Consider the following 25,370-nt stretch of genomic DNA (forward strand, 5'->3'; position numbering starts at 1 on the left):
CGATGACGATCCCCGGACTCCGATCCAGCAAAGTGTCGGGGATGAGTTCCGTCAGCACGCCGGCGTGGTGACGATCTTGATGTTCTACCGTCACAGGGCTTCGCCTAAGCACCACTACAATATTATCGAGGATTATGGTGGAGGGGGGCATCGCACACGACTAAGAGATCAATGATCAATTGTTATGTCTCTGGGGTGCCCCCTGCCCCCGTATATAAAGGAGTGGAGGAGGGGCCGGCCAAGGAGGGTGGTGCACCCAAGGGGGGGAGTCCAACTCCCACCGGGAGTAGGACTCCCCTTTTTCCTATTAGGAGTAGGAGAGGGAAGGAAGAGGAAGGAGGGAGGAAGGAAAGGGGGGCGGCCCCCTTCCCAATTCGGATTGGGCTTGGGGGGCGCCCCCTCCCTTGCTCCTTTCCCCTCCTTTCCACTAAGGCCCAATAAGGCCCATATACCTCCCGGGGGGTTCCGATAACCTCCCGGTGATCTGGTATTGTCCCAATCTTACCCGGAACCTTTCCGGTGTCCAAATATAATCGTCCAATATATCAATCTTTATGTCTCGACCATTTCGAGACTCCTCGTCAAGTTCGTGATCACATCCAGGACTCCGAACAACCTTAGGTATATCAAAATATATAAACTCATAATGAAACTATCATCGTAACATTAAGCGTGCGGACCCTACGGGTTCGAGAACAATGTAGACATGACCGAGACACGTCTCCGGTCAATAACCAATAGCGGAACCTGGATGCTCATATTGGCTCCTACATATTCTACGAAGATCTTTATCGGTCAGACCGCATAACAACATACGTTGTTCCCTTTGTCATCGGTATGTTACTTGCCCGAGATTCGATCGTCGGTATCTCAATACCTAGTTCAATCTCGTTACCGGCAAGTCTCTTTACTCGTTCCGTAATACATCATCTTGCAACTAACTTATTAGTTGCATTGCTTGCAAGGCTTAAGTGGTGTGTATTACCGAGAGGGCCCAGAGATACCTCTTCGACAATCAGAGCGACAAATCCTAATCTCGAAATACGCCAACCCAACATGTACCTTTGGAGACACCTGTAGAGCACCTTTATAATCACCCAGTTACGTTGTGACGTTTGGTAGCACATAAAGTGTTCCTCCGGTAAACGGGAGTTGCATAATATCATAGTCATAGGAACATGTATAAGTCATGAAGAAAGCAATAGCAACATACTAAACGATCGGGTGCTAAGCTAATGGAATGGGTCATGTCAATCACATCATTCTCCTAATGATGTGATCCCGTTAATCAAATGACAACTCATGTATATGGTTAGGAAACATAACCATCTTCGATTAACGAGCTAGTCAAGTAGAGGCATACTAGTGACACTTTGTTTGTCTATGTATTCACACAAGTATTACGTTTCCGGTTAATACAATTCTAGCATGAATAATAAACATTTATCATGAGATAAGGAAATAAATAATAAATTTATTATTGCCTCTAGGGCATATTTCCTTCAAATTCTTATTCAAGTATCCTTTTATGCTATTCAGAAATTCAGTATCATTTCCAATCAACAATATGGCATCCACATATAATATTAGAAATGCTACAGAGCTCCCACTCACTTTGTTGTAAATACAGGCTTCTCCAAAAGTCTATATAAAACCATATGCTTTGATCACACTATCAAAGTGTATATTCCAACTCCGAGATGCTTGCACCAGTCCATAAATGGATCGCTAGAGCTTACACACTTTGTTAGCACCTTTTGGATCGACCAAACCTTCTAGTTGCATCATATACAACTCTTCTTTGAGATATCCATTAAGGAATGCAGTTTTGACATCGATTTTCCAAATTTCATAATCATAAAATGCGACAATTGCTAACATGATCCAGACGGGCTTAAGCATCACTACGGGTGAGAAGGTATCATCATAGTCAACTCCTTGAACTTGTCGAAAACCTTTTGCAATAAGTCGAGCTTTGTAGACAGTAATATTACCGTCAGCGTCAGTCTTCTTCTTGAAGATCCATATATTCTCTATGGCTTGTCGATCATCGGGCAAGTCAACCAAAGTCCATACTTTGTTCTCATACATGGACCCCATCTCAGATTTCATGGCCTCAAGCCATTCCGCGGAATCTGGGCTCATCATCTCTTCCTCATAGTTCGTAGGTTCATCATGGTCAAGTAACATGACCTCCAGAACAGGATTACCATACCACTCTGGTGCGGATCTTACTCTGGTTGACCTACGAGGTTCGGTAGTAACTTGATCAGAAGTTTCATGATCATCATCATTAGCTTCCTCACTAATTGGTGTAGGAATCACTAGAACTGATTTCTGTGATGAACTACTTTCCGATAAGGGAGCAGGTACAGTTACCTCATCAAGTTCTACTTTCCACCCACTCACTTCTTTCGAGAGAAACTCCTCTAGAAAGGATCCATTCTTAGCAACGAATATCTTGCCTTCGGATCTGTGATAGAAGGTGTACCCAACAATCTCCTTTAGATATCATATGAAGACACATTTCTCTGATTTGGGTTCGAGCTTATCAGGTTGAAGCTTTTTCACATAAGCATCACAGCCCCAAACTTTAAGAAACGACAACTTGGGTTTCTTGCCAAACCACGGTTCATTTGGTGTCGTCTCAACGGATTTCAATGGTGCCCTATTTAACGTGAATGCAGCCATCTCTAAAGCATAACCCCAAAATGATACGGTAAATTAGTAAGAGACATCATAGATCGCACCATATCTAATAAAGTGCGGTTACGACGTTCGGACACACCATTACGCTGTGATGTTCCAGGTGGCGTGAGTTGCGGAACTATTCCGCATTGTTTCAAATGAAGACCAAACTCATAACTCAAATATTCACCTCCACGATCAGATCGTAGAAACTTAATTTTCTTGTTACGATGATTTTCCACTTCACTCTGAAATTCTTTCAACTTTTCAAATGTTTCAGGCTTATGTTTAATCAAGTAGATATACCCATATCTGCTCCAATCATCTGTGAAGGTCAGAAAATAACAATAACCGCCGCGAGCATCAACACTCATCGGACCGCATACATCAAAATTCAAAGGAACGGTAGCACATGCCATTTATCTACAACAACATAGACATGCAAAATACTATCAGGTACTAAGTTCATGATAAATTAAAGTTCAATTAATCATATTACTTAAGAACTCCCACTTAGATAGACATCTCTCTAGTCATCTAAATGATCACGTGACCCATATCAATTAAACCATGTCCGATCATCACGTGAGATGGAGAAGTTTTCAAGTGAACATCACTATGTTGATCATATCTACTATATGATTCACGCTCGACTTTTCGGTCTTAGTGTTCCGAGGCCATATCTGCATATGTTAGGCTCGTCAAATTTAACCCAAGTATTCCGCGTGTGCAAAACTGGCTTGCACCCATTGTATGTGAACATAGAGCTTATCACACCCGATCATCATGTGGTGTCTCGGCACGACGAACTGTAGCAACGGTGCATACTCAGGGAGAACACTTATACTTGAAATTTAGTGAGAGATCATCTTATAATGCTACCATCGTACTAAGCAAAATAAGATGCATAAAGGATAAACATCACATGCAATCAAAATAAGTGATATGATATGGCCATCATCATCTTGTGCCTTTGATCTCCATCTCCAAAGCACCGTCATGATCACCATCGTCACCGGCTTGACACCTTGATCTCCATCGAAGCATCGTTGTCGTCTCGCCAACTATTACTTCTATGACTATCGCTACTGCTTAGTGATAAAGTAAAGCAATTACATGGACATTGCATTTCATACAACAAAGCGACAACCATATGGCTCCTGCCAGTTGCCGATAACTGTTACAGAACATGATCATCTCATACAACAAATTATATATTATCACGTCTTGACCATATCACATCACAACATGCCCTGCAAAAACAAGTTAGACGTCCTCTACTTTGTTGTTGCAAGTTTTACGTGGCTGATACGGGCTTCTAGCAAGAACCGTTCTTACCTATGGCATAAAACCACAACATGGTATAGTGATTGCTTTTTGATCTTCAGAAAGAACCCTGTTCATTGAATCCGATTCAACTAAAGTTGGAGAAACTAACACCCGCTAGCCACCTGTGTGCAAAGCACGTCGGTAGAACCAGTCTCATGAACGCGGTCATGTAATGTTGGTCCGGGCCGCTTCATCCAACAATACCGCCGAATCAAGAAACAACTAGTGACAACAAGCAATATGTATATACCCACGCCAACAACTCCTTTGTGTTCTACTCGTGCATATAACATCTACGCATAGACCTGGCTCAGATGCCACTGTTGGGGAACGTAGTATTTCAAAAATTTGCCTACAATCACACAAGATCTATCTAGGAGAAGCATAGCAACGAGCGGGGAGAGTATGTCCACGTACCCTCATAGGCTTAAAGAAAAAGCGTTAAGTAACGCGGTTGATGTAGTCGAACGTCTTCGCGATCCAACCGATCAAGTACCAAACGCACGGCACCTCTGCGATATGCACACGTTCAGCTCAGTGACGTCCCTCGAACTCTAGATCCAGCTGAGGCCGAGGGAGAGTTTCGTCAGCATGACGGCGTGGTGATGATGAAGTTACCGACGCAGGGCTTCGCCTAAGCACTACGACAATATGACCAAGGTGGAAATCTGTGGAGGGGGGCACCGCACACAGCTAAGAGATCAAATTGTGTGTCTATGGGGTGCCCCTTCCCCGTATATAAAGGAGTGGAGGAGGGGGCCGGCTGGCCTCATAGGGCGCGCCCCAAGGGGGGAATCCTACTCCTACTAGGAGTAGGTTCCCCCCTTTCCTAGTCCAACTAGGAGGGGGAAGGAAAGGGAAGAAGGGAAGAAGGAAAGGGGGCCAGCCCCCTCCCCAATTTGGATTGGGCTTGGGGGGGCGCCCCTCCTCTTGTCCGCCTCCTCTCTCTTCCACTAAAGCCCATGAAGGCCCATTAACCCCTCGGTACTTCGGAAAATGCCCGAACCTATCTGAAACCTTTCCGGTGTCCAAACATAACCTTCCAATATATCAATCTTCATGTCTCGACCATTTCGAGACTCCTCGTCATGTATGTGATCACATCCGGGACTCCGAACAACCTTCGGTACATTAAATCACATAACTCACAATACATATCGTCATCGAACGTTAAGCGTGCGGACACTACGGGTTCGAGAACTACGTAGACTTGACCGAGACTTATCTCCGATCAATAACCAATAGCGGAACCTGGATGCTCATATTGGTTCCTACATATTCTACGTAGATCTTTATTGGTCAAACCGCATAACAACATACGTTGTTCCCTTTGTCATCGGTATGTTACTTGCCCGAGATTCGATCGTCGGTATCATCATACCTAGTTCAATCTCGTTACTGGCAAGTCTCTTTACTTGTTCTGTAATGCAACATCTGAAGGAAATATGCCCTAGAGGCAATAATAAAGTTATTATTTATTTCCTTATATCATGATAAAAGTTTATTATTCATGCTAGAATTGTATTAACCGGAAACATAATACATGTGTGAATACATAGACAAACAGAGTGTCACTAGTATGCTTCTACTTGACTAGCTTGTTAATCAAAGATGGTTATGTTTCCTAACCATGGACAAAGAGTTGTCATTTGATTAACGGGATCACATCATTAGTTGAATGATCTGGTTGACATGACCCATTCCATTAGCTTAGCACCCGATTGTTTAGTATGTTGCTATTGCTTTCTTCATGACTTATACATGTTCCTATGACTATGAGATTATGCAACTCCCGTTTGCCGGAGGAACACTTTGTGTGCTACCAAACGTCACAACCTAACTGGGTGATTATAAAGGAGCTCTACAGCTGTCTCCAAAGGTACATGTTGGGTTGGCGTATTTCGAGATTAGGATTTGTCACTCCGATTGTCGAAGAGGTATCTCTGGGCCCTCTCGGTAATGCACATCACTTAAGCCTTGCAAGCATTGCAACTAATGAGTTAGTTGCGGGATGATGTATTACAGAACGAGTAAAGAGACTTGCCGGTAACGAGATTGAACTAGGTATTGGATACCGACGATCGAATCTCGGGCAAGTAACATACCGATGACAAAGGGAACAACGTATGTTGTTATGCGGTCTGACCGATAAAGATCTTCGTAGAATATGTAGGAGCCAATATGGGCATCCAGGTCCCACTATTGGTTATTGACCGGAGACGTGTCTCGGTCATGTCTACATTGTTCTCGAACCCGTAGGGTCCGCACGCTTAAGGTTTCAATGACAGTTATATTATGAGTTTTGATGTACCGAAGGAGTTCGGAGTCCCGGATGAGATCGGGGACATGACGAGGAGTCTCGAAATGGTCGAGACGTAAAGATCGATATATTGGACGACTATATTCGAACATCGGAAAGGTTCCGAGTGATTTGGGTATTTTTCGGAGTACCGGGTAGTTACGGGAGAAGCAATGGGCCTTGATGGGCTTTAGTGGGAAGAGGAAAAAGGGTCAAGGGGCTTCTGCGCCCCCCCCCCCTCCCCTCTAGTCCGAATTGGACTAGGGAAAAGGGGGCCGGCCACCTTTCCTTCTCCTCTACTTCCTTCTCCCTTCCTCCCCTCTTGGTGGACTCCTACTAGGACTTGGAGTCCTAGTAGGACTCCACATCCTGGCCGCACCAATTGCCTTGGCCGGCCTCCTCCTCCTCCATCCTTTATATACTGAGGCAAGGGGCACCCCATGAACACAAGTTGATCCACGTGATCTTATTCTTAGCTGTGTGCGGCGCCCCCGACCACCATAGTCCTCGATAATATTGTAGCGGTGCTTAGGCAAAGCCCTGCGACAGTAGTACATCAAGATCGTCACCACGCCGTCGTGCTGACGGAACTCTTCCCCGACACTTTGCTGGATCGGAGTCCGGGGGATCGTCATCGAGCTGAACGTGTGCTAAAACTCGGAGGTGCCGTAGTTTCGGTGCTTGATCGGTCGGGCTGTGAAGAAGTACGACTACATCAACCAAACGCTTCCATTGTCGATCTACAAGGGTACGTAGATCACACTCTCCCCTCGTTGCTATGCATCACCATGATCTTGTGTGTGCGTAGGAAATTTTTTGAAATTACTACGTTCCCCAACAACATCCCGCAACTAACTCATTAGTCACATTGCTTGCAAGGCTTATAGTGATGTGCATTACCGAGAGGGCCCAGAGATACCTCTCTGACAATCAGAGTGACAAATCCTAATCTCGATCTATGCCAACTCAACAAACACCATCGGAGACACCTGTAGAGCATCTCTATAATCACCCAGTTACGTTGTGATGTTTGATAGCACACTAAGAGTTCCTCCGGTATTCGAGAGTTGCATAATCTCATAGTCATAGGAACATGTGTAAGTTATAAAGAAAGCAATAACAATAAACTAAACGATCATGGTGCTAAGCTAATGGATAGGTCATGTCAATCACAACATTCTCTAATGATGTGATCCCGTTTATCAAATAACAACTCATGTCTATGGTTAGGAAACTTAACTATCTTTGATTAATGAGCTAGTCAAGTAGAGTCATACTAGTGACACTCTGTTTGTCTATGTATTCACACATGTACTAAGTTTCTAGTTAATACAATTCTAGCATGAATAATAAACATTTATCATGATATAAGGAAATATAAATAACAACTTTATTATTGCCTCTAGGGCATATTTCCTTCAATATATGTGGGAGGGGGCGCCTAGCACACCAAAAGATTGCCTTAGCCGTGTGTGGCGCCCCCTCCACCGTTTTCACCCCCGGTCATATTTTCGTAGTGCTTAGGCGAATCCCTGCGGAGATAGCTTCACCATCACCGTCACCATGCCATCGTGTTGCCGGAACACATCTACTACCTTGCCGTCTTGATGGATCAAGAAGGCGGAGGACATCACCGAGTTGAATGTGTGCTGAATGTGGAGGTGTCGTACGTTCGGTACTTGATCGGTTGGAGCGCAAAGAAGTTCGACTACATCAACCGCGTTGTTAAACGCTTTCGCTTACGGTCTACAAGGGTACGTAGACACACTCTCCCCTCTCGTTGTTATGCATCTCCATGGATAGATCTTCCGTGTGCGCAGATTTTTTTTGTTTTCCATGCAACGTTTCCCAACAGTGGCATCCGAGCCAGGTCTATGCGTAGCACGAGTAGAACACAAAGAGTTGTGGGCAGTGATAGTCATACTGCTTACCACCAGTGTCTTATTTTGATTCGGCGGTATTGTGGGATGAAGCAGCCCAGACCAACCTTACATGTCCACGCACATGAGACCGGTTCCACCGACTGACATGCAACTAGTTTTGCATAAAAGGTGGCTGGCGGGTGTCTGTTTCTCCTACTTTAGTTTATTCAAATTTGACTATGGACGGTCCTTGAAGAAGGTTAAAACAGCAAACTTGATGAATCACCGTTGTGGTTTTTGCGTAGTTAAGAACGGTTCTTGCTAGAAGCCAGTAGCAACCACGTAAAACACCGCAAGATTGAACCCAAAGCTAAGCACTTCTCCCATTGCAAGAAAAATCAATCTAGTTGGACAAACCAAACCGATAGTTCGAAGAGAATTACAAAGATATCAAATCATGCATAAAATAATTGAGAGGAGATTCAAATAAGATTCATAGATAAGCTGATCATAAATCCACAATTCATCGGATCTCGGCAAACACACCGCAAAAGAGTATTACATCGAATAGATCTCCAAGAACATCGAGGAGAACATGGTATTGAGAATCAAATAGAGAGAAGAAACCATCTAGCTACTAGCTATGGACCTATAGGTCTAAGGTAAACTACTCACGCTTCATTGGAAGGGCAATAGGGTTGATGTAGAAGCCCTCCATGACCGAATCCCCCTTTGGTAGGACGCCGAAAAAGGCCCCTAGATGGGATCTCACGGGTACAGAAGGTTGCGGCGGTGGAAAAGTGTTTTTGTGGATGCCCCTATTGGTTTGAGGATATATGGGTATATGTAGGCGAAATAATTAGGTCAGGAAGTGCAAGAGGGGCCCACAAGGGTGGGGGCGCGCCCTACCCCCCTGGGCGCGCCCTCCGTCCTTGTTGCCGCCTTGTGGCTCCTCCGACTTCATCTCCAAGTCTCCTGGTTGTCTCCTGGTCCAAGAAAAGTCATCGCGAAGGTTTTATTCCGTTTGGACTCCGTTTGGTATTCCTTTTCTGCGAAACTCAAAAACAAGAAGAAGAAAACAGGAACTGGCACTGGGCTCTAGGTTAATAGGTTAGTCCCAAAAATAATATAAAATAGCATGTTAATGCATATGAAACATCCAAAACAAATAATATAATAGCATGGAACAATCAAAAATTATAGATACATTGGAGATGTATCACTCGCCGACACCGCCGCTGCAGCGGGGACGTGCGATAGAGCCTTGGAAGGAGGCTGGGGAGCAGCATTGCTCCTCTTCTTTGAAGCCATGGACGAAGAAGGTGATGACAAAGATCGACGTGATGTTCACAACTTCGGGTTCGCGCAAGCGATTTCCCCCTACCTGGCGCGCCAAAGATGTCATGGGTGAACATGTATCTATGGGGGCCACAGGCCCCTTATGGTCTGGCAGGGGGGAGATCACATTGCACAAAGAGCGAAGGCCATGAGGCAGCACGACGATGAGACTCTGGTGGTTTTTACCCAGGTTCGGGCCGCTGAGAAGCGTGAAACCTTACTCCTACTTGGGTGGATTGGATGGAGGAACACGGCGACATGCAGTGCTCAAGTCCGACAAGGTGGCCTCGAGGAGAGCTGCTATGCGGGTACAAGTGTGAGGTGGTCTGAATCCTTCTCTAGGTTGCCTTGGACCTCCTTTTATAGCTCAAGGGGTAACCACAGTGGCAAAACAGACATTATCTCGTGATTAGATAGCCAACCGTGCTATCATACCTAACTCTGGCTCTTAGGACAAAATGCCATCAATGCTACCTTAGGTGGCGTGCGGGGGTGCATCCCCGACAAGCTTATATTGCTGCTTAGCTAACTTCTGCTTATCATCTTGACACGCCCCTAGACGAGTGTCGGGTGGGTGTGATCTGTCTTCCGGCAAACAACCATGTGCTTAGTGAGTGCCACTTAGCCGCCTAGGGGGCTCGATACTGCATCGATAAGTGACTAGCATCGTGGTGTGGTGGAGCGGTGGTAACTGTCCTATACCTGCCGGGGGCAGGGCTTGCCGGGCCTTCTTGGAGGGGTCCTGCTCTTGTTAGCTGCATCGACCTTGCCGGCCTCGCCTGATTAGCAAAGGACACTTTCCTTGGATTCTCTGTCTTGTATACTGGCTTGGTCTTCTTGATACGCTCCTTGTTCTCAAGAAGAGCGGTTTCTCTTGGCTTGACTCTGCGTGGATCCGAATGTGCTTGGCAGGTTCGACTACATTGAGGTAGCCATTCCCCCGGCAGGCCCTGGCCATCGGGGCGGAGGATTTTTGTTCGTGCACAAGTCAGGGGAAATAAACACCCCTGTTTGTGTACCCTGACATACTTGATGTATCCTAAAATGGCTCCTTTTAGATTGGCAGCCTTTGGATTTCGTGGAGGTCTTAATTGCAGAACAAAATACTACCGTCCTTTCTTCATAATTTAGAAAGTGTGTAACACTGCTTACAAGCTCCAGTTTGTAGAACATGTCAAAAATCATCATGTTTTCATGTTAGTCAGCTTAAAATCTCACTCGCAACAAGGCTATGCCTAGTCGTAATCTACATATGGCGAATGAGGATGGTACCCTCAAGACTGAACCAGCGACAGTTTTTCTGGTACGACACCTTCATACATGAGAAGGCGCAGACTTCATCAAGTATACATTTCCGGTTTTCTTTCTTTTGATAACTCAAGCAAGGCGGGAAGCAAATACAACACCGTGAGGACTCGTTGTATCTCAAGAAGGAGGGCAATGCCAAATCATGAACCTACAATTGTATGTTTTCCTCATTTAGGTGTAGCCTTTCTGGCAATACCGCTTCAATCTGATCCAACGGCTCACAAGTCTCCTCTCCTGGTCTTGTTGTTAAGCCATCAAATCCCTTTTACCATTATAAGGTAGTTATGCATGTTTTTACCTTCACCGTTGTAGCGGATAAGAGCATCTACAACAATGAGCACTTATCCAGACGCTTAAACAGGAAAAAATACCAAAAATATTAAGCGTCATGTATTCCAACGCTGGGCGCTAATGACCAATGCCAAACACGCTTACAAGTAGATGTTTCCGTTTCAGCTGGGGGAGGCCTGGTGCTCGCTACCTTGTTTTGTGTCGATGAGGCACTAGATGTCAGAAATCGACGACGCAACCACTGATTGGCTTGGAAAATTTTCTGAACACCCTCCCCTGGCGCTCAGCGTTGGGGATGTTGTGATGAGCTACTTATTTAAGCCTGGTTGTGGTTGGTGTATCGTATGTTGAATTGCCGATTGCCTAACGTATGTTTTCGAAAAGGATGATAAGCCCCAACCTCTGCATCGAGCGATGCGCACAGCTATATATTTCCTAATGGATGAAACTCGGTGCCTTATAGCTATAGTAATATAGAATAGCCCTCTTGAAAGGACCGAGATGGCGCCTAGAGGGGAGTGAATAGGTATTTTGAAACTTCTATAGATTTTTCTTTATCCTAATGCGGAATTAAACTAAACCGATACTTTTCAAGCACAAATCCTAAATATGCTAGGCTCAACTAAGTGCACCAACAACCTATGCTAAACAAGATAGGCACTTAAGGAAACTAGCAAGCACAAACTATATCACAAGATAGGGGTTTGGGGTAAGTAGTTTGTTGCTCGAAATGATGGCTAGAATGTGTATCAACAACACCCAAACCGGTGAGGAAGAAGATCTCTTTTATAGCCAACCCCTGAAACTAGTCGTTGGGCTCCAACAGACACTTCCTGGACAGCCCGTGCCTACGGGGGACAAGACCCCGTGCCGACGGGGTCCCATGCCCACAGTACAAGCCTGTGTGCATGTGGGGGTGTGCCCACGGCCTCAAAACCCCGTGCCCACGAGGTACCCAGAAACAACCCAAAGCGGGAAAATGAAACATGCATAACTTTGGCGTACGAACTCCAAATTTGATGATCTTGGGCTCGTTTTAAAGCTGTGTAAAAGCCCAAGGTCCTTATGTAGAGAACCACCCAAGATCAACAAGAAATAATGATGCGCAAAGGTTTGAGCTCTCTACATGAGATGCGATCAAGCTACTTGCCCGAAAGTCCCTCTTGATAGTACAATTACCAAACCTATAATCCGGTGTCCCACCAAGCACCATGATACAGGCAAAACTAGGAAAACCTAGCTAAGGAATACATTTGCCTTGCACATTTCATTTGATTGTTAATGCTTGCCTCAAGTTGGAATCCTTTTCTTGACCATAATCACTTGGTGAAGATATTCAAATTGCTTCCCATATTGCAATGAGGGAATCCTTCTCTTAAGCACATATTCACATGTACATGACCACAAGGTGGACCGCAAGCTTCATAGCATATAACCTTCGGCTTCTTATCGTGCACTTGGACTCCCCAAACTTGATGACCATCACCACTTGATGTCATCCTTACATAGGCTACTCGAAATCTTTCTTTTGATGCAAGCCTATGAGAAACACCTTACCCACATAGACATAGGAAACACATAGCATGGGTTAGTGCACAAAACGCAATTCACAATTACTTACCATACCACTAGACCACTTGATCCCACGTGGTACATTGTTTGCGCTTGTGTGTTGACCATCTAGACATTGGTGGAGCTACGTGTGATGAAAATGGACCATGGCCCTCCTAGTCCAAAGAAAATATGGTGTAGGACTGAAGTAAATTGGGCCATGAGGCCAAGAAATAATGGTCTTCCTTCGTACCGGCCCGCCCAGCTTTGGCTACGTAGCTCCGCCACTGCATCTAGATACAATCTTCGAGCTTCATCTTGGTCAACCAACATCTTTACTTCAAGATCTATATTGGTTTCTTGAAAGCCATAATGAACTCTTCATTTTACTTCATTGCTTCAAGACTAGATCACCAATTACTCTTTCATGACCATATCAAGTTTCACCATGAACATCATATTGGTCATCACTTTCTCTTCTAAATGCCCCCATCACAAACTCTTGAGAGGCACAATGAATTCTTCACTCTAGTTTTTGCTTCAAGACATGATCAATGAGAATCCAACGCATGAGCTCATCATGATCTTCTCTTGATACCATAGCTTGAATTCTTCTCTTTAATCATACTCTCAAGACCTTGATCCTTATAGGCCCAAATGTGTCAACCTTTGAGATCCTTCAATGGACTCCACCTTGAACATATTTGGTTAGGCATCGATATCAATATTGATGGCTCCATTAGATACATCCAAAGACCAACAAGTATCCTCACTAGACATGAGACCCCGAGAGTCAGACCCTAGGCCTCGTGGGCACAGGGGTCCGTGACCCCGTGCACATGGGGTATCCATAGAGTTTAACACTCGACCCCATGTGCACGGGGTGTCCAGAGAGATTTTTCCTGGACCCTGTGCGCACGGGGTAAGCAGAGAGGATACCATGAGGACTTCCTTGAGAGGCTTTTGATGGAACTCTTCCCAAATAAATCCAACATGCTTCATGCATCACTATGGAACATTTCTTCATATGGGATACAATGCCATTGATGCTCCATAGGAATTGCCATTCGATACCAAAGCTAAGAGCAAATCTTCATCTTTATGACAATCATCCTTAAGGCTCCACCTATGTAAATCCCTTCAAATATACCTCAGTGAAAGCATTAGTCTATTGAGATAGTCATTAATTATCAAAACCACACTTAGCGGCTACATGCCCTTTCACCTATGGTTCTGGCCTTAAACCCTACCTTGTTCCCTTGATTACTCGATTTCTTGTCCCAAATTCCCCTTCATCCTACCTGGGTCCCGGCGGGGGTTAGGGGGTTGGGGATAGAGGGGAGATATCTCGTATTTCTGCTGGCACACCTAGTGCTGGCTCAAGCATATGCGTCACAATTTGACCCAAAAAATCAATGAGGAGCTACATGACTTCCCCAGACTCAGAAACCACCACTTTCTGTGAAGGACGAGGGTGTCCCAACAGCATACGAAGACCATGTGGAGTGTGCCCGTATATTACGATTTGAGAAAATTAAACTTGCATAGATTTGATCATGTTGTAAAACGTGAGTTGGAAACAAGATTGGTCGTGTGCGCAACTCGCAGGATGCATGTGAAGTAATGCCATGCATGTTGTTGATACTTGAAAAATTCGACAGAGTTGACCTCCGGAACGTGTTATCTTTTCTCATAGTATCCGTGCGTTGGTTGCTGAAGTGGCCTCGCGCATGCATATTATCAAAAAAATTGGAAACCAAACCCGTGTGCCTGAACCTGCAGGTGTATGGGCATGGGAGAAGCAAAACAGAGCGTACGTACGACAAATGCTCAAATCTGAAGCAAGTCTGGCACAGGAAAAATAATGTAGACACCAGAAAAAAGAATCATGACAGGCATGAAATTGCATGATTTGCATGTACAGCGTATCGAAATGAATCTATTTATACATATCTTCCTTTCTACGTATTTGTCCATGAATGGAATTTGGCGGTTGGATTGCAGGGTGTGTGATGTCAGTGAGGAGTCGGAGTAGCGAGCACGATGCATTGATTGATGCTTTGACCACGAGCCTGGACGTTTGTTGCGCGAAGCTACCCACCGTGTGTTGGGGGGGTTGACTCAGTTTTCACTGCACGACTTGGGCCCTCTGGTGCAAATCAAAAAGACAAAAACAAATTACACGGTCAGTGTCTAGGTGAGAGAGACATCATTGACTGATGGACAAGGTAAAACCAAGTTGCAGTAATAAGGATAGTGGTGGCAGATATATAAAAGAATTAGTAAAAGCAGGTATCAGGTGTGGATGATTAAGTTATAATTAAGCAAGCAGGCATACATCGGTATGAACGGGACTGATGATTGCATCGCATGTAGTAGTAGTATGAATGTATGCATCATGCATGAGCACCGAGTAGTCGTGCGCCCCTCTCCTTGGCGCCTCCCCAGTATTGACGCACCTCTTCGATTCCACTCCGGTTGGCTGATTGGATGGAACCATTCAAATACAGCCATGGCCATGGCCGTGAACCTCCCCAGTACCTTTCTTCCCATTCCATCGCCATTGCCGCACCACAACAGATGAGGAGGCAAAGGTAACCTTCCTTTACTCTCGTTCTACATTCCCAATCAGCCTTCCTGATTGCATGCACCCTCTATGTAATCTACTGATTCATCATTTTCCTTTCCTTACCAAGCAAAATACTCTTGCCATTTATTCTCCCCCTTTTCCTGGAGGAAAAAAAAGAGGGAAACAACCTGCATGCATCCATTTGAATTTCGTTTTTGCGTCACCCAGGCTGCGTTTATTGCTTGTTATGATCTGCCGATTACGATTTGATTTCCTATATGCTGTGCTTTCCAAATATGTCTTGGCCTACAGCGAGACTAATGTCAATGTTTTCCTTTGTTTCGGCATATTATTCATCCTGCAGATCAGCCACAAGATAACAGCATAGCAACAACATCACGAGGAAGAAGAGTCAACAGTGAAGAGCACATACGGAGGAGGCCATGGGGTCCAAGGGAATCCTCAAGAACAGCGGCTCCAGCCGCGTGCCGCCGCACGGCCCCAGCAAGCCACCGACGGCACCAACATCGGCGCCGCAGGTGGTCTTTGGGCGGCGAACCGAGTCTGGGCGCTTCATCAGCTACTCGCGCGACGACCTCGACTCAGAGATCAGCAGCGTCGACTTCCAGGACTACCATGTCCACATCCCCATGACGCCTGACAACCAGCCCATGGAGGAGGACGGCACCAAGGCCGACGAGCAATACGTCTCCAGCTCGCTCTTCACCGGCGGCTTCAACAGCGTAACCCGTGCCCATGTCATGGACAAGCAGGGCCCTGACTCCGACATGGGTCGATCTGGCCCCAAGGGCTCCATCTGCATGGTCGAGGGATGCGACAGCAAGATCATGCGCAACGGCCGTGGGGAGGACATCCTCCCCTGTGAGTGTGACTTCAAAATCTGCGTCGACTGCTTCACCGACGCCGTCAAGGGTGGCGGCGGTGTCTGCCCCGGGTGCAAAGAGCTTTACAAGCACACCGAGTGGGAAGAAGTCCTCTCCAACTCCAGCAATGAGCTGACACGGGCTCTCTCGCTGCCACATGGGCCAGGGGGCAAGATGGAGAGGCGTCTTTCGTTGGTGAAGCAGGGCACTATGAACAACCAGTCCGGTGAGTTTGACCATAACCGCTGGCTCTTTGAGACCAAGGGGACATATGGCTATGGTAATGCCATTTGGCCAGACGACAATGTGGACGATGATGGCAGAAATGGAGTACCAGGGCACCCCAAGGAGCTCATGGCTAAACCATGGCGGCCACTCACCCGCAAGCTCCAGATTCCAGCTGCTGTCATCAGTCCTTACAGGTGCCATCTTTTTTCCTTAAAAACATGTGCCATTACTGTTACCTGCCAATCAAAAGTTATATGTACGGGTTAATGCCTAAACAAGAAGTATGCTGGCTTACCCACCAACACAAGAATAATGAATCAATTGATTTTACATTAAACTAAAGGAACTGCAGTTTTGCATTACCCTCTCATTAGGCCAACCCCTAATAAAATTGATGGTGTTAAAAAGTGATTAGAGCCAAATGCTGTTAACCTTCAAGTAAATGTAGTCTAGCAAAGAGAAATGCTACAAGGAAGCCAAGTAAATAGCCCTACTATACCAATTGGTTTCAATACCAATCAAATGCATATATAAAGTGACTGAGTTGTCAATTTCAGCCAAAGATCATATTATGTGTATAGACTAGTCAAAAAGTGTGCCTGTACAGTAAGCTTGCAATTTTCTTCCAAATACCATAGCATGTGCACAGACTAGTTAAATGTGTTCTCTGTCACAAAACTTTAAAAAAATCCACATATAGCAGTTGAAAAGAAAGTGCAAAGATCCCACACTTGCATAGTATTCTACTACTTGTTGGTTCAAATTTCAGTTACACAGAAAATATACCGATATTTATTAATACTCCCTCCATTCCAGAATATAAGGTGCACGCATTTTTTGAGATTTAGCTTTGACCATCAATTAAACCAATAATGCATAAATCATGTTACTAAAAAATTATACCATTGAAAATTTCTTTTGAATATGAATTTAATGGTATATTTATATGACACATAACCCACATTGCATTGGTTAAATTTATGGTCAAACTTAAATCTCAAAAGGCGTGCGGACCTTATATTCTGGAATGGAGGGAGTACATGACAACACCTAGGTGCATTGCTTTTTTGTGATACCATCCTCTTGTCTGAACTGTCTCTTGCATGCAGGCTCCTTGTCCTCATCCGCTTGGTTGCACTGGCCTTCTTCCTCATGTGGCGTATCAAGCATCAAAATGATGATGCCATCTGGCTCTGGGGAATGTCAATTGTTTGTGAGCTCTGGTTCGCATTGTCATGGGTGTTGGACCAGCTTCCAAAGCTTTGCCCTATCAACCGTGCTACAGATCTCTCTGTGCTTAAAGAAAAGTTTGAGACACCAACGCCGAGCAATCCAACAGGCAAATCTGATCTCCCTGGAATTGATATCTTTGTGTCAACTGCTGATCCAGAAAAGGAGCCGGTCCTGGTCACAGCAAACACAATTCTCTCAATCCTTGCAGTTGACTACCCTGTCGATAAGCTTGCATGTTATGTGTCAGATGATGGAGGGGCACTGCTGACCTTCGAGGCGATGGCTGAGGCAGCAAGCTTTGCTAATTTCTGGGTGCCATTCTGCAGGAAGCATGACATTGAACCCAGGAACCCGGACAGCTACTTCAACCTGAAGAGAGATCCTTTCAAGAATAAGGTGAAGGCTGACTTTGTAAAGGACAGGAGAAGGATCAAGCGTGAGTATGATGAGTTCAAGGTCCGCGTTAATGGCTTGCCAGATTCCATCAGGCGCCGCTCTGATGCATACCATGCCCGTGAGGAAATCCAGGCAATGAATCTTCAAAGGGAAAAGATCAAGGCTGGAGGCGATGAGCAATTTGAGCCAGTGAAGATTCCCAAGGCAACATGGATGGCTGATAGCACTCACTGGCCCGGTACATGGATTCATCCGTCACAAGATCATGCACGTGGTGATCATGCAGGAATCATACAGGTACTGATTTGATGACGATCGTGTAAACACAATTTTTGGTCTAGACCTAGTTATTTACATGTTTCTTCTATATCACAGGTTATGCTGAAACCACCAAGTGACATGCCAATGTATGGGAACATTGAAAAGTCACCTCTTGACTTTTCAGGAGTGGATACAAGACTTCCAATGCTGGTGTACATGTCACGTGAGAAACGTCCGGGATATGATCACAACAAGAAAGCAGGTGCCATGAATGCATTGGTTCGTGCATCAGCCATCATGTCCAATGGTCCCTTCATTCTTAATCTGGACTGTGATCACTACGTTTACAACTCAAAGGCCTTCAGGGAGGGCATGTGCTTCATGATGGACCGTGGTGGTGACCGACTCTGCTATGTGCAGTTCCCTCAGAGGTTTGAAGGCATTGACCCTTCTGATCGGTATGCTAACCACAATACTGTTTTCTTTGATATAAACATGCGTGCTCTTGATGGTCTGCAAGGACCAGTGTATGTCGGCACTGGGTGCCTCTTCCGGCGAATCGCCCTATATGGCTTTGACCCACCTCGTTCCAAGGATCACAGCCCAGGCTTTTGTGGTTGCTGCCTCCCACGACGCCGCAAGGCATCTGCTTCCAATGCTAATCCCGAGGAGACAATGGCTCTCCGTATGGGTGATTTTGACGGGGACAGCATGAACCTCGCCACATTCCCGAAGAAGTTTGGAAATTCCAGCTTTCTGATTGACTCCATCCCAGTAGCAGAGTTCCAGGGAAGGCCCTTGGCTGACCATCCATCTGTCAAGAATGGGCGTCCACCTGGTGCTCTAACAATTCCACGTGAAATACTGGATGCATCCATTGTGGCAGAAGCAATCAGTGTAGTTTCATGTTGGTATGAGGAGAAGACAGAGTGGGGCACTCGTGTGGGGTGGATCTATGGATCTGTCACTGAGGATGTTGTGACAGGGTACCGCATGCATAATCGTGGATGGAAGTCAGTGTACTGTGTCACACAGCGTGATGCCTTCCGCGGCACTGCCCCTATCAATCTCACAGATCGTCTTCACCAGGTGCTTCGGTGGGCTACTGGTTCTGTCGAGATCTTTTTCTCTCGGAACAATGCATTGTTTGCCAGCTCCAAAATGAAGGTATATGCCCCTCTAGACTTTCTATTTCTATCCCTTACTAAAGTAGACTCACCAAAAATATGACAAACCATTTTTGGTTCACAGGTGCTACAAAGGATTGCATACCTCAATGTTGGCATATATCCCTTCACATCCATCTTCCTCATTGTCTACTGCTTCCTTCCAGCACTCTCCCTTTTCTCAGGGCAGTTCATTGTGCAAACACTCAATGTCACCTTCCTGACATACCTACTTATCATCACCGTCACGCTTTGTCTCCTGGCCATGCTGGAGATCAAGTGGTCTGGAATTGCACTGGAAGAGTGGTGGCGAAATGAACAATTCTGGCTTATTGGTGGAACTAGTGCTCACCTAGCTGCTGTGATGCAAGGTCTACTGAAAGTTGTTGCAGGGATTGAGATCTCATTCACACTCACATCAAAGCAGGTGGGTGACGATATCGATGATGAATTTGCAGAACTCTACGAAGTAAAGTGGACTTCATTGATGATACCACCTCTCACCATCATCATGGTGAACCTTGTTGCCATTGCTGTTGGCTTCAGCCGCACAATTTACAGCACAATCCCGCAATGGAGCAAGCTTCTTGGTGGAGTGTTTTTCAGCTTCTGGGTGCTTGCCCATTTATATCCATTTGCAAAGGGGCTCATGGGCAGGAGAGGCAGGACACCCACCATTGTGTATGTCTGGGCTGGATTAGTTTCCATCACTATTTCATTGCTCTGGATTGCAATCAATCCTCCATCGACAGCTGCCAATCAACAGTTAGGCGGGTCATTCTCTTTCCCTTGACCCAATTCATGCTGAAGCTTCATAGCTCTTGTTGGATTCACATACTGATTGCTGAAGACAACAGTACAATATTGGGTTCCCTAGCAGGCCAAAAGGGCACTCTATGAACCACATTCTGCATAACATGATGGGTTAATCTGCAGCTGAATCCAGATCAAGTTACAACAATTGGCATAGGATATCTCTAGTATATTATCATTATTTTTGGTTGTAATGTTTTGTCAGTATGTCAATAATTTACATTACACAATCTCTTGCATTTGAGCTGAATGTCATTCTTTGGTCACAACTCTTACTATCTTTCTTGACAAAATATGATTGTCATAGCTTACAAGTACCTGACCTTTTGGGATACAACTTCCTACAATTCAGAGTTGGAGCTCACCACTCCTATTGAGACCAATAGTGATATCATAGAAATGTTTGTGCATATTCCATATAATATATAGACATGACAGTGCTAAAACGGATACAGAAATGCCATTTTCTTTGTAAAAATAATACATCAACGCAAATTAATAAAAAATGGACTGGGAAATCCCTAAACTGCAAATAGTTAAAAAAATGTGCATTGCATAGTTCAAACTTATGTAACGATCATACACTATTAAACTATATTCTGAAGAGAATGCATAAGGGTACAATTTGAAAATTGCTGTGGAGAAACAACTAAAGTATACCTGAAATTTCTTTCAAATCTAGTCCATGGGCGGCATTGCAAAATCATTTAGGTGTAAGCCTCTTGAAATATAGTACATCAGCATTGTTTCATGGAAAGATCCAATATTGACAAAAACAGACTGCCTCATTCTCGGTGTTAAATCAAACTGCACATGTCTCACCAACCTGCATCTGAGTAGAACCCAAGGTTATGGATATATTTTAAAATTTATCAACGTAATGGTGGGATGATATTCAAAAGGTATGTACCTACGAGGTAAACATCTCTTCAATAATTATGGTAATTTTTGTTGGGCGCTTCCAAGGGAAAATGTTATAGCAAGGATCTCTGTGTGGTAGAAATTCATTTAGAATTTCTCCAGCCTTCAGTATTTTATATTTTGTATCAATTACATCACAAAAGTGGAGATACCATAAACAGCATGCTTGTTCCATAGAAAAGTAGACTATGAAGCTGAGCATACAAGCAGATCGCATGTTGAGTCAGACACATCACTTTCAGCACTGATAGAATCCTCCAAAACGAATCTATGACCAATTGATTGAGAAAGTAACCAGCAAGTTTTGGTGTTAAGTTTCATGCCTAGATTGAGCATTTCTCTGATCAAAGCTGTTGCCGAACTGATGCGCTGCAATTTGACTAAGAGCACAACTACCACGTTGAATGAGGTACTATCCATGTGAACATTGGCGCCTTCCATTTCTGTTAGTAACTGCGTGACTGCAAGCATATCCCTGGCTCTACACAGTCCACGAAGCATTACATTGTATGTACAAGTGTTGGAAGCAACACCTGAATCCTTCATCTTGTCAAATAAATCACAAGCCTCTTGAACAAAATGACCTCGGAATAGACCATGCAGAACAATGGTGTAGCACACGGTATCAAGTGCATAATTTTGACGCACAGCCTCCCTGAGAATCCTAAATGCCATTATGTTCTGGCCCCTTCTAACAAGGCCACGGAGGATGGCTGCATGGACGTAAGCGTCTGAATCAGGATTGCTTGTGACAACACTGCGGTAGAGGTTGACTGCATGATCTATCCTTCCCAAGTGACACAAACTATCCAACAATCCAACATAACTGTAGCTGTCTGGCCTGATGCCCAAACCAATCATATCGATGTAGAACTGAAGGGCTTCGGATGGAAACCCTGACTTGCACAGAGCACTCAGCATAGAATTGCAAGCCACAAGATCATAAGAGATATCCAAGCCCAGGATTAACCTAGGGAGAAGATCTATGTTCCGTGACAACTGCAATACCTGAACCAAAGTAGACAAAGTGTATGCATCCGGCTTTATCTGGCTCCCATGAAGATGTAGGTAGATGTATATGGCCTCATCGTACCTCCTCTCCCTCATCATGCAGTCCATCAGAACATTATACATAACAAGGTCTGGGGTGCAACCGTCGGATGCCATGGATCCCAGCAGCTCACTGGCAATGTCATGCCTCCCAGCTCGGAAGAGACCTCTGACAAGCGGTGTGTAAGTCACCACTGTTGGTGAAGAGCCAGAACGCACCATATTTCCAAGAGTTTTACAGGCCTCATCTAGCCTTCCCTCACTGCACATACGAGCGATGAGACACGTCCACATGGCCGGACTGAGCTGCTGGCCCGAGACAAGCGCATAGGACAGCAGCTGTTGTAGCTCGGCCATGGTACCAGCCTTACTGCAACAGGCAAAGACCGAGGCGAGAGAAGTGGCGCTGGGGAGAAAACCTTGGCTCAGCATAGCTGTGAAACAGACGCGCAACCCTGACCAATCCCTGGCTCTGGAGAGATGAGTCAGGACAATGGCATAGGTGAGGTAGTTGGGCGACGGGTTGCCCTGCACGAAGCGCAACGCATCATCGACGCAGCCGGTCCTGAGCAGTACGTCGAGGACGACATTGCGCGCGAAGGCGTTGTGGTGGAAGCCCCAGCGGGGCATTTCGTCGAACAGGTGGAGCACGAGCGGGTACAGGCCGCCGCGCCAGTAGAGCCTGAGCAGGAGCAGGAAGGTGTGGGGCCTGATGGGGCAGCCGAGGCTCTGGAGCTCGCGGAGGAGCGCGGGGGCGGTGCCGAGGCGGGACGCGAGGCGAGACGCGAGGCGCGTGGCGGCAGGGAGGACGCGGTCGAAGGACGAGGGCGGGTGGAAGTAGGCGGGGCGGCGGGCGCACCAGAGGAAGAAGGAGAGCGCGAGGGCGTCGGAAGGGCAGCGGGATACGGCGGCCTCGACGATCTGCGGCGACAGGGCGGGCGGCTGGGGCTGGGGCTTGGCGGCGAAGAAGGCGGCGGCGAGCCTGGCAGGGAGCGGCGGTGTCCGCCTCCGTGCGGCGTGGAGCATAGAAGCAGCGAGTGGGCGGGGACGGCGAGGCTGGCATTGCAGGCGCGAACACGGGCGGGGAGGAGCTCAGTGATATCTGCCTAATTGCATGGAGAGCAGAGCAAGCAAACGCCGCCGGCACGGGCACGGCGGCGGCGCTGCGTTACGTGTGGAGGAAGGAGGCTGAAACGGCAGGCAAACCTCCCAAATACGAGTACTGCACAAAGAAGGTGCTTGATCCAAAGGACTATTTTTAGTCTGATTAAAAATAGTCTCTTTTAGAGGCTAAAGTTTCAAAAAGAGGCTAGAACTAGTTTTGAGGCTAAAAATTTTTAGTCATAGGAAACCTACTAAAATATGTATTAGCCCTCTCTCTCATCATTTAATGCCTCTTCTTTAACACATGCGAGTTCTGGATTGGAGGGTTTGAAGGATAATAAATGCTCAATAACTTGATTTTGGATACGTTTTAGTCCCATGAGAGTATTTGGATCCAAGCATGGGTGAGGCTAACAAGTTTTAGTCCCACTACTTTTAGTCATGGGACTAAAACGTATCCAAGCACCCTCATAGCAATAACATTTTCTTTTGACTGTCTGGACATAGTAACATATGATGGGTCATTTCACATGATATTTGATGTATATTAAATCTGTCAAAGAAGCTTATCCAATATCATCTGAAATGTTTTAGGCATATTCAATGCAAGCCTTCATAAATTTCAGTACATAACGGACAGCTAAAACGTGCTAATAATATCAAGAAAGTTCGGGATGAACCAAATTTGACATGAAGGGATGCATGAAAACTTGCTATCCATATACCAAAACCATAAATTATGGGTTTCACCACTAGCCAGTCGAAACTAAATGCTGCGTTGTCGTTGTCAAAGTTGTATGGTTTTGTCTTGAGGATTTACCAAGTAAATAGAGTATGATACTGCATTTTGGGTTTATTTATCACACAATCGAATTTGATGCATGCTTAGCAATGATGCATTACAAGCAATAGCCAAGGGTGCAGCTTTCAGAGTGAGAAACAACAATCTGAAGCTCTTTGATGCAATTAAAAATGAGGCCCACGCGTTGTATGGTTAGAAACCGTACGCAGCTAGAATTCAAAAGGCTTCATTGTCTGGCACAAACATAAGAAAATGAGCAAGATTTTCCTGCGTGTCCATGTCCATAGCACAATGGAAGAAGAAGAAATGTCAAACCGCTGGATTACAGATTATAAAGTTCAACAGGAAAAAACTAGTGACACCCTCTGCCGGTATGATTTCTCTGTTTCGATCCGTGATGATAGAAGGAAGTTACAAGTCCAGACCAATAGGACACCCAAGGCAACAAGTTTTCGTTATCAAGAAAAGAGCAGCTAGCACGCGCAGCACAGCCAGATGGTCTCTCGTTTTACACCGCCGCCTTGCTGACAACCAAAGCCTATTCAGAATCATTTTTGGCCAACAAGCTAAGCCGCCACGAGATCGGGGGTCTCTGCCTCGATGGACAACAGTGTGGTATGCACTTTGCCGACCCACGAGTCCAGGCGCTCACGCAACGCCTTCACCTGTGGGATGCCAAGTACTCTAGGCTGGACCCACGAAACATGAACCGTGCTGTCGACTTCATCGATGATTCCTTCTATGAGATGAACCTGCAATGGACAGGAAATATGTGAGTGTTTCAAATAGATATGCAATTCAGGGAACCCCACTGCTGCTTCAACTAGAGAGGATGCACGATTTTGGCTCCCCGGAACATTCGGGGACAGCATTACTACTACAGGAACTGATGCACAAAATCTGGAAGGAAACTGAAACAGATCTGAAGTACCACCTCCGTCTGGGCTTATAAGTACCCTCTTATTTTGGGCTAAAGTTTGACCATAAATTTATAACTAATAAAATGTAAACTACATGCCGTAAAAAATATATTGTGGGAAACCTCTCTCAAATACAAATCCAACAATATAGTATATTTTTTGTTTCATACTCCCTCCGTTCCTAAATATTTGTCTTTCTAGAGATTTCAACAAGTGACTACATACGGAGCAAAATGAGTGAATCTACACTCTAAACTATGTCTATATACATCCGCATGTGGTAGTCCATTTGAAACCTCTAAAAAGACAAATATTTAGGAACGGAGGGAGTATAATTTATATTTTGTTAGGTTTACA

General features: G+C 45.4%; 3 protein-coding genes across 10 annotated transcripts in view; 1 reads left to right on the forward strand and 2 right to left on the reverse strand.

The window, feature by feature from the left end:
- Positions 1 to 14,542: 14,542 nt before the first annotated feature.
- On the reverse strand, positions 14,543 to 23,379 carry LOC119273445 (putative pentatricopeptide repeat-containing protein At1g16830). Of its 7 annotated transcripts, XM_037554604.1 has the most exons (5): positions 21,127 to 23,379; positions 20,877 to 21,048; positions 15,669 to 16,583; positions 15,005 to 15,541; positions 14,543 to 14,815 (listed from the first exon to the last, which is right to left on the reverse strand). In XM_037554604.1, the coding sequence occupies exon 1, from the start codon at positions 23,211 to 23,213 to the stop codon at positions 21,324 to 21,326; it is 1,890 nt and encodes a 629-aa protein (XP_037410501.1). In that variant the 5' UTR covers positions 23,214 to 23,379; the 3' UTR covers positions 14,543 to 14,815; positions 15,005 to 15,541; positions 15,669 to 16,583; positions 20,877 to 21,048; positions 21,127 to 21,323. The 7 variants fall into 7 exon arrangements, with proteins under 7 accessions (XP_037410501.1, XP_037410516.1, XP_037410509.1 ...); XM_037554619.1 differs by having other exon boundaries at positions 15,005 to 16,583; positions 21,131 to 23,379; XM_037554612.1 differs by having other exon boundaries at positions 15,005 to 16,583; positions 20,877 to 21,042.
- LOC119273434 (cellulose synthase-like protein D1) lies at positions 15,158 to 20,228 on the forward strand. Its single transcript, XM_037554593.1, has 5 exons — positions 15,158 to 15,260; positions 15,600 to 16,541; positions 17,457 to 18,273; positions 18,352 to 19,404; positions 19,489 to 20,228. The coding sequence occupies exons 2-5, from the start codon at positions 15,679 to 15,681 to the stop codon at positions 20,194 to 20,196; spliced, it is 3,441 nt and encodes a 1,146-aa protein (XP_037410490.1). The 5' UTR covers positions 15,158 to 15,260; positions 15,600 to 15,678; the 3' UTR covers positions 20,197 to 20,228.
- A 924-nt stretch (positions 23,380 to 24,303) lies between the features above and the next one.
- Positions 24,304 to 25,370, reverse strand: part of LOC119273494 (26S proteasome non-ATPase regulatory subunit 13 homolog B-like) — a 4,619-nt gene continuing 3,552 nt past the window's right edge. For both annotated transcript variants that reach the window (XM_037554643.1, XM_037554648.1), the window contains exon 7: positions 24,304 to 24,845. In XM_037554643.1, the coding sequence (XP_037410540.1) occupies positions 24,660 to 24,845 (186 nt within the window). In that variant the 3' untranslated portion in view covers positions 24,304 to 24,659. The remainder of the gene's footprint in view (positions 24,846 to 25,370) is intronic.

Source organism: Triticum dicoccoides, chromosome 1A (assembly GCF_002162155.2).
Source record: "Triticum dicoccoides isolate Atlit2015 ecotype Zavitan chromosome 1A, WEW_v2.0, whole genome shotgun sequence".
NCBI lineage: Eukaryota > Viridiplantae > Streptophyta > Magnoliopsida > Poales > Poaceae > Triticum > Triticum dicoccoides.

Excerpts from the sequence above, each read along its gene's own strand:
- LOC119273434 (XM_037554593.1), top strand. The coding sequence starts at position 15,679 with ATGGGGTCCAAGGGAATCCTCAAGAACAGCGGCTCCAGCCGCGTGCCG. Across the intron at positions 16,542-17,456 it reads GCTGTCATCAGTCCTTACAG|GCTCCTTGTCCTCATCCGCT; the intron begins GTGCCATCTTTT and ends TCTTGCATGCAG. Across the intron at positions 19,405-19,488 it reads TTGCCAGCTCCAAAATGAAG|GTGCTACAAAGGATTGCATA; the intron begins GTATATGCCCCT and ends TTTGGTTCACAG.
- LOC119273445 (XM_037554619.1), bottom strand. The coding sequence starts at position 23,213 with ATGCTCCACGCCGCACGGAGGCGGACACCGCCGCTCCCTGCCAGGCTC.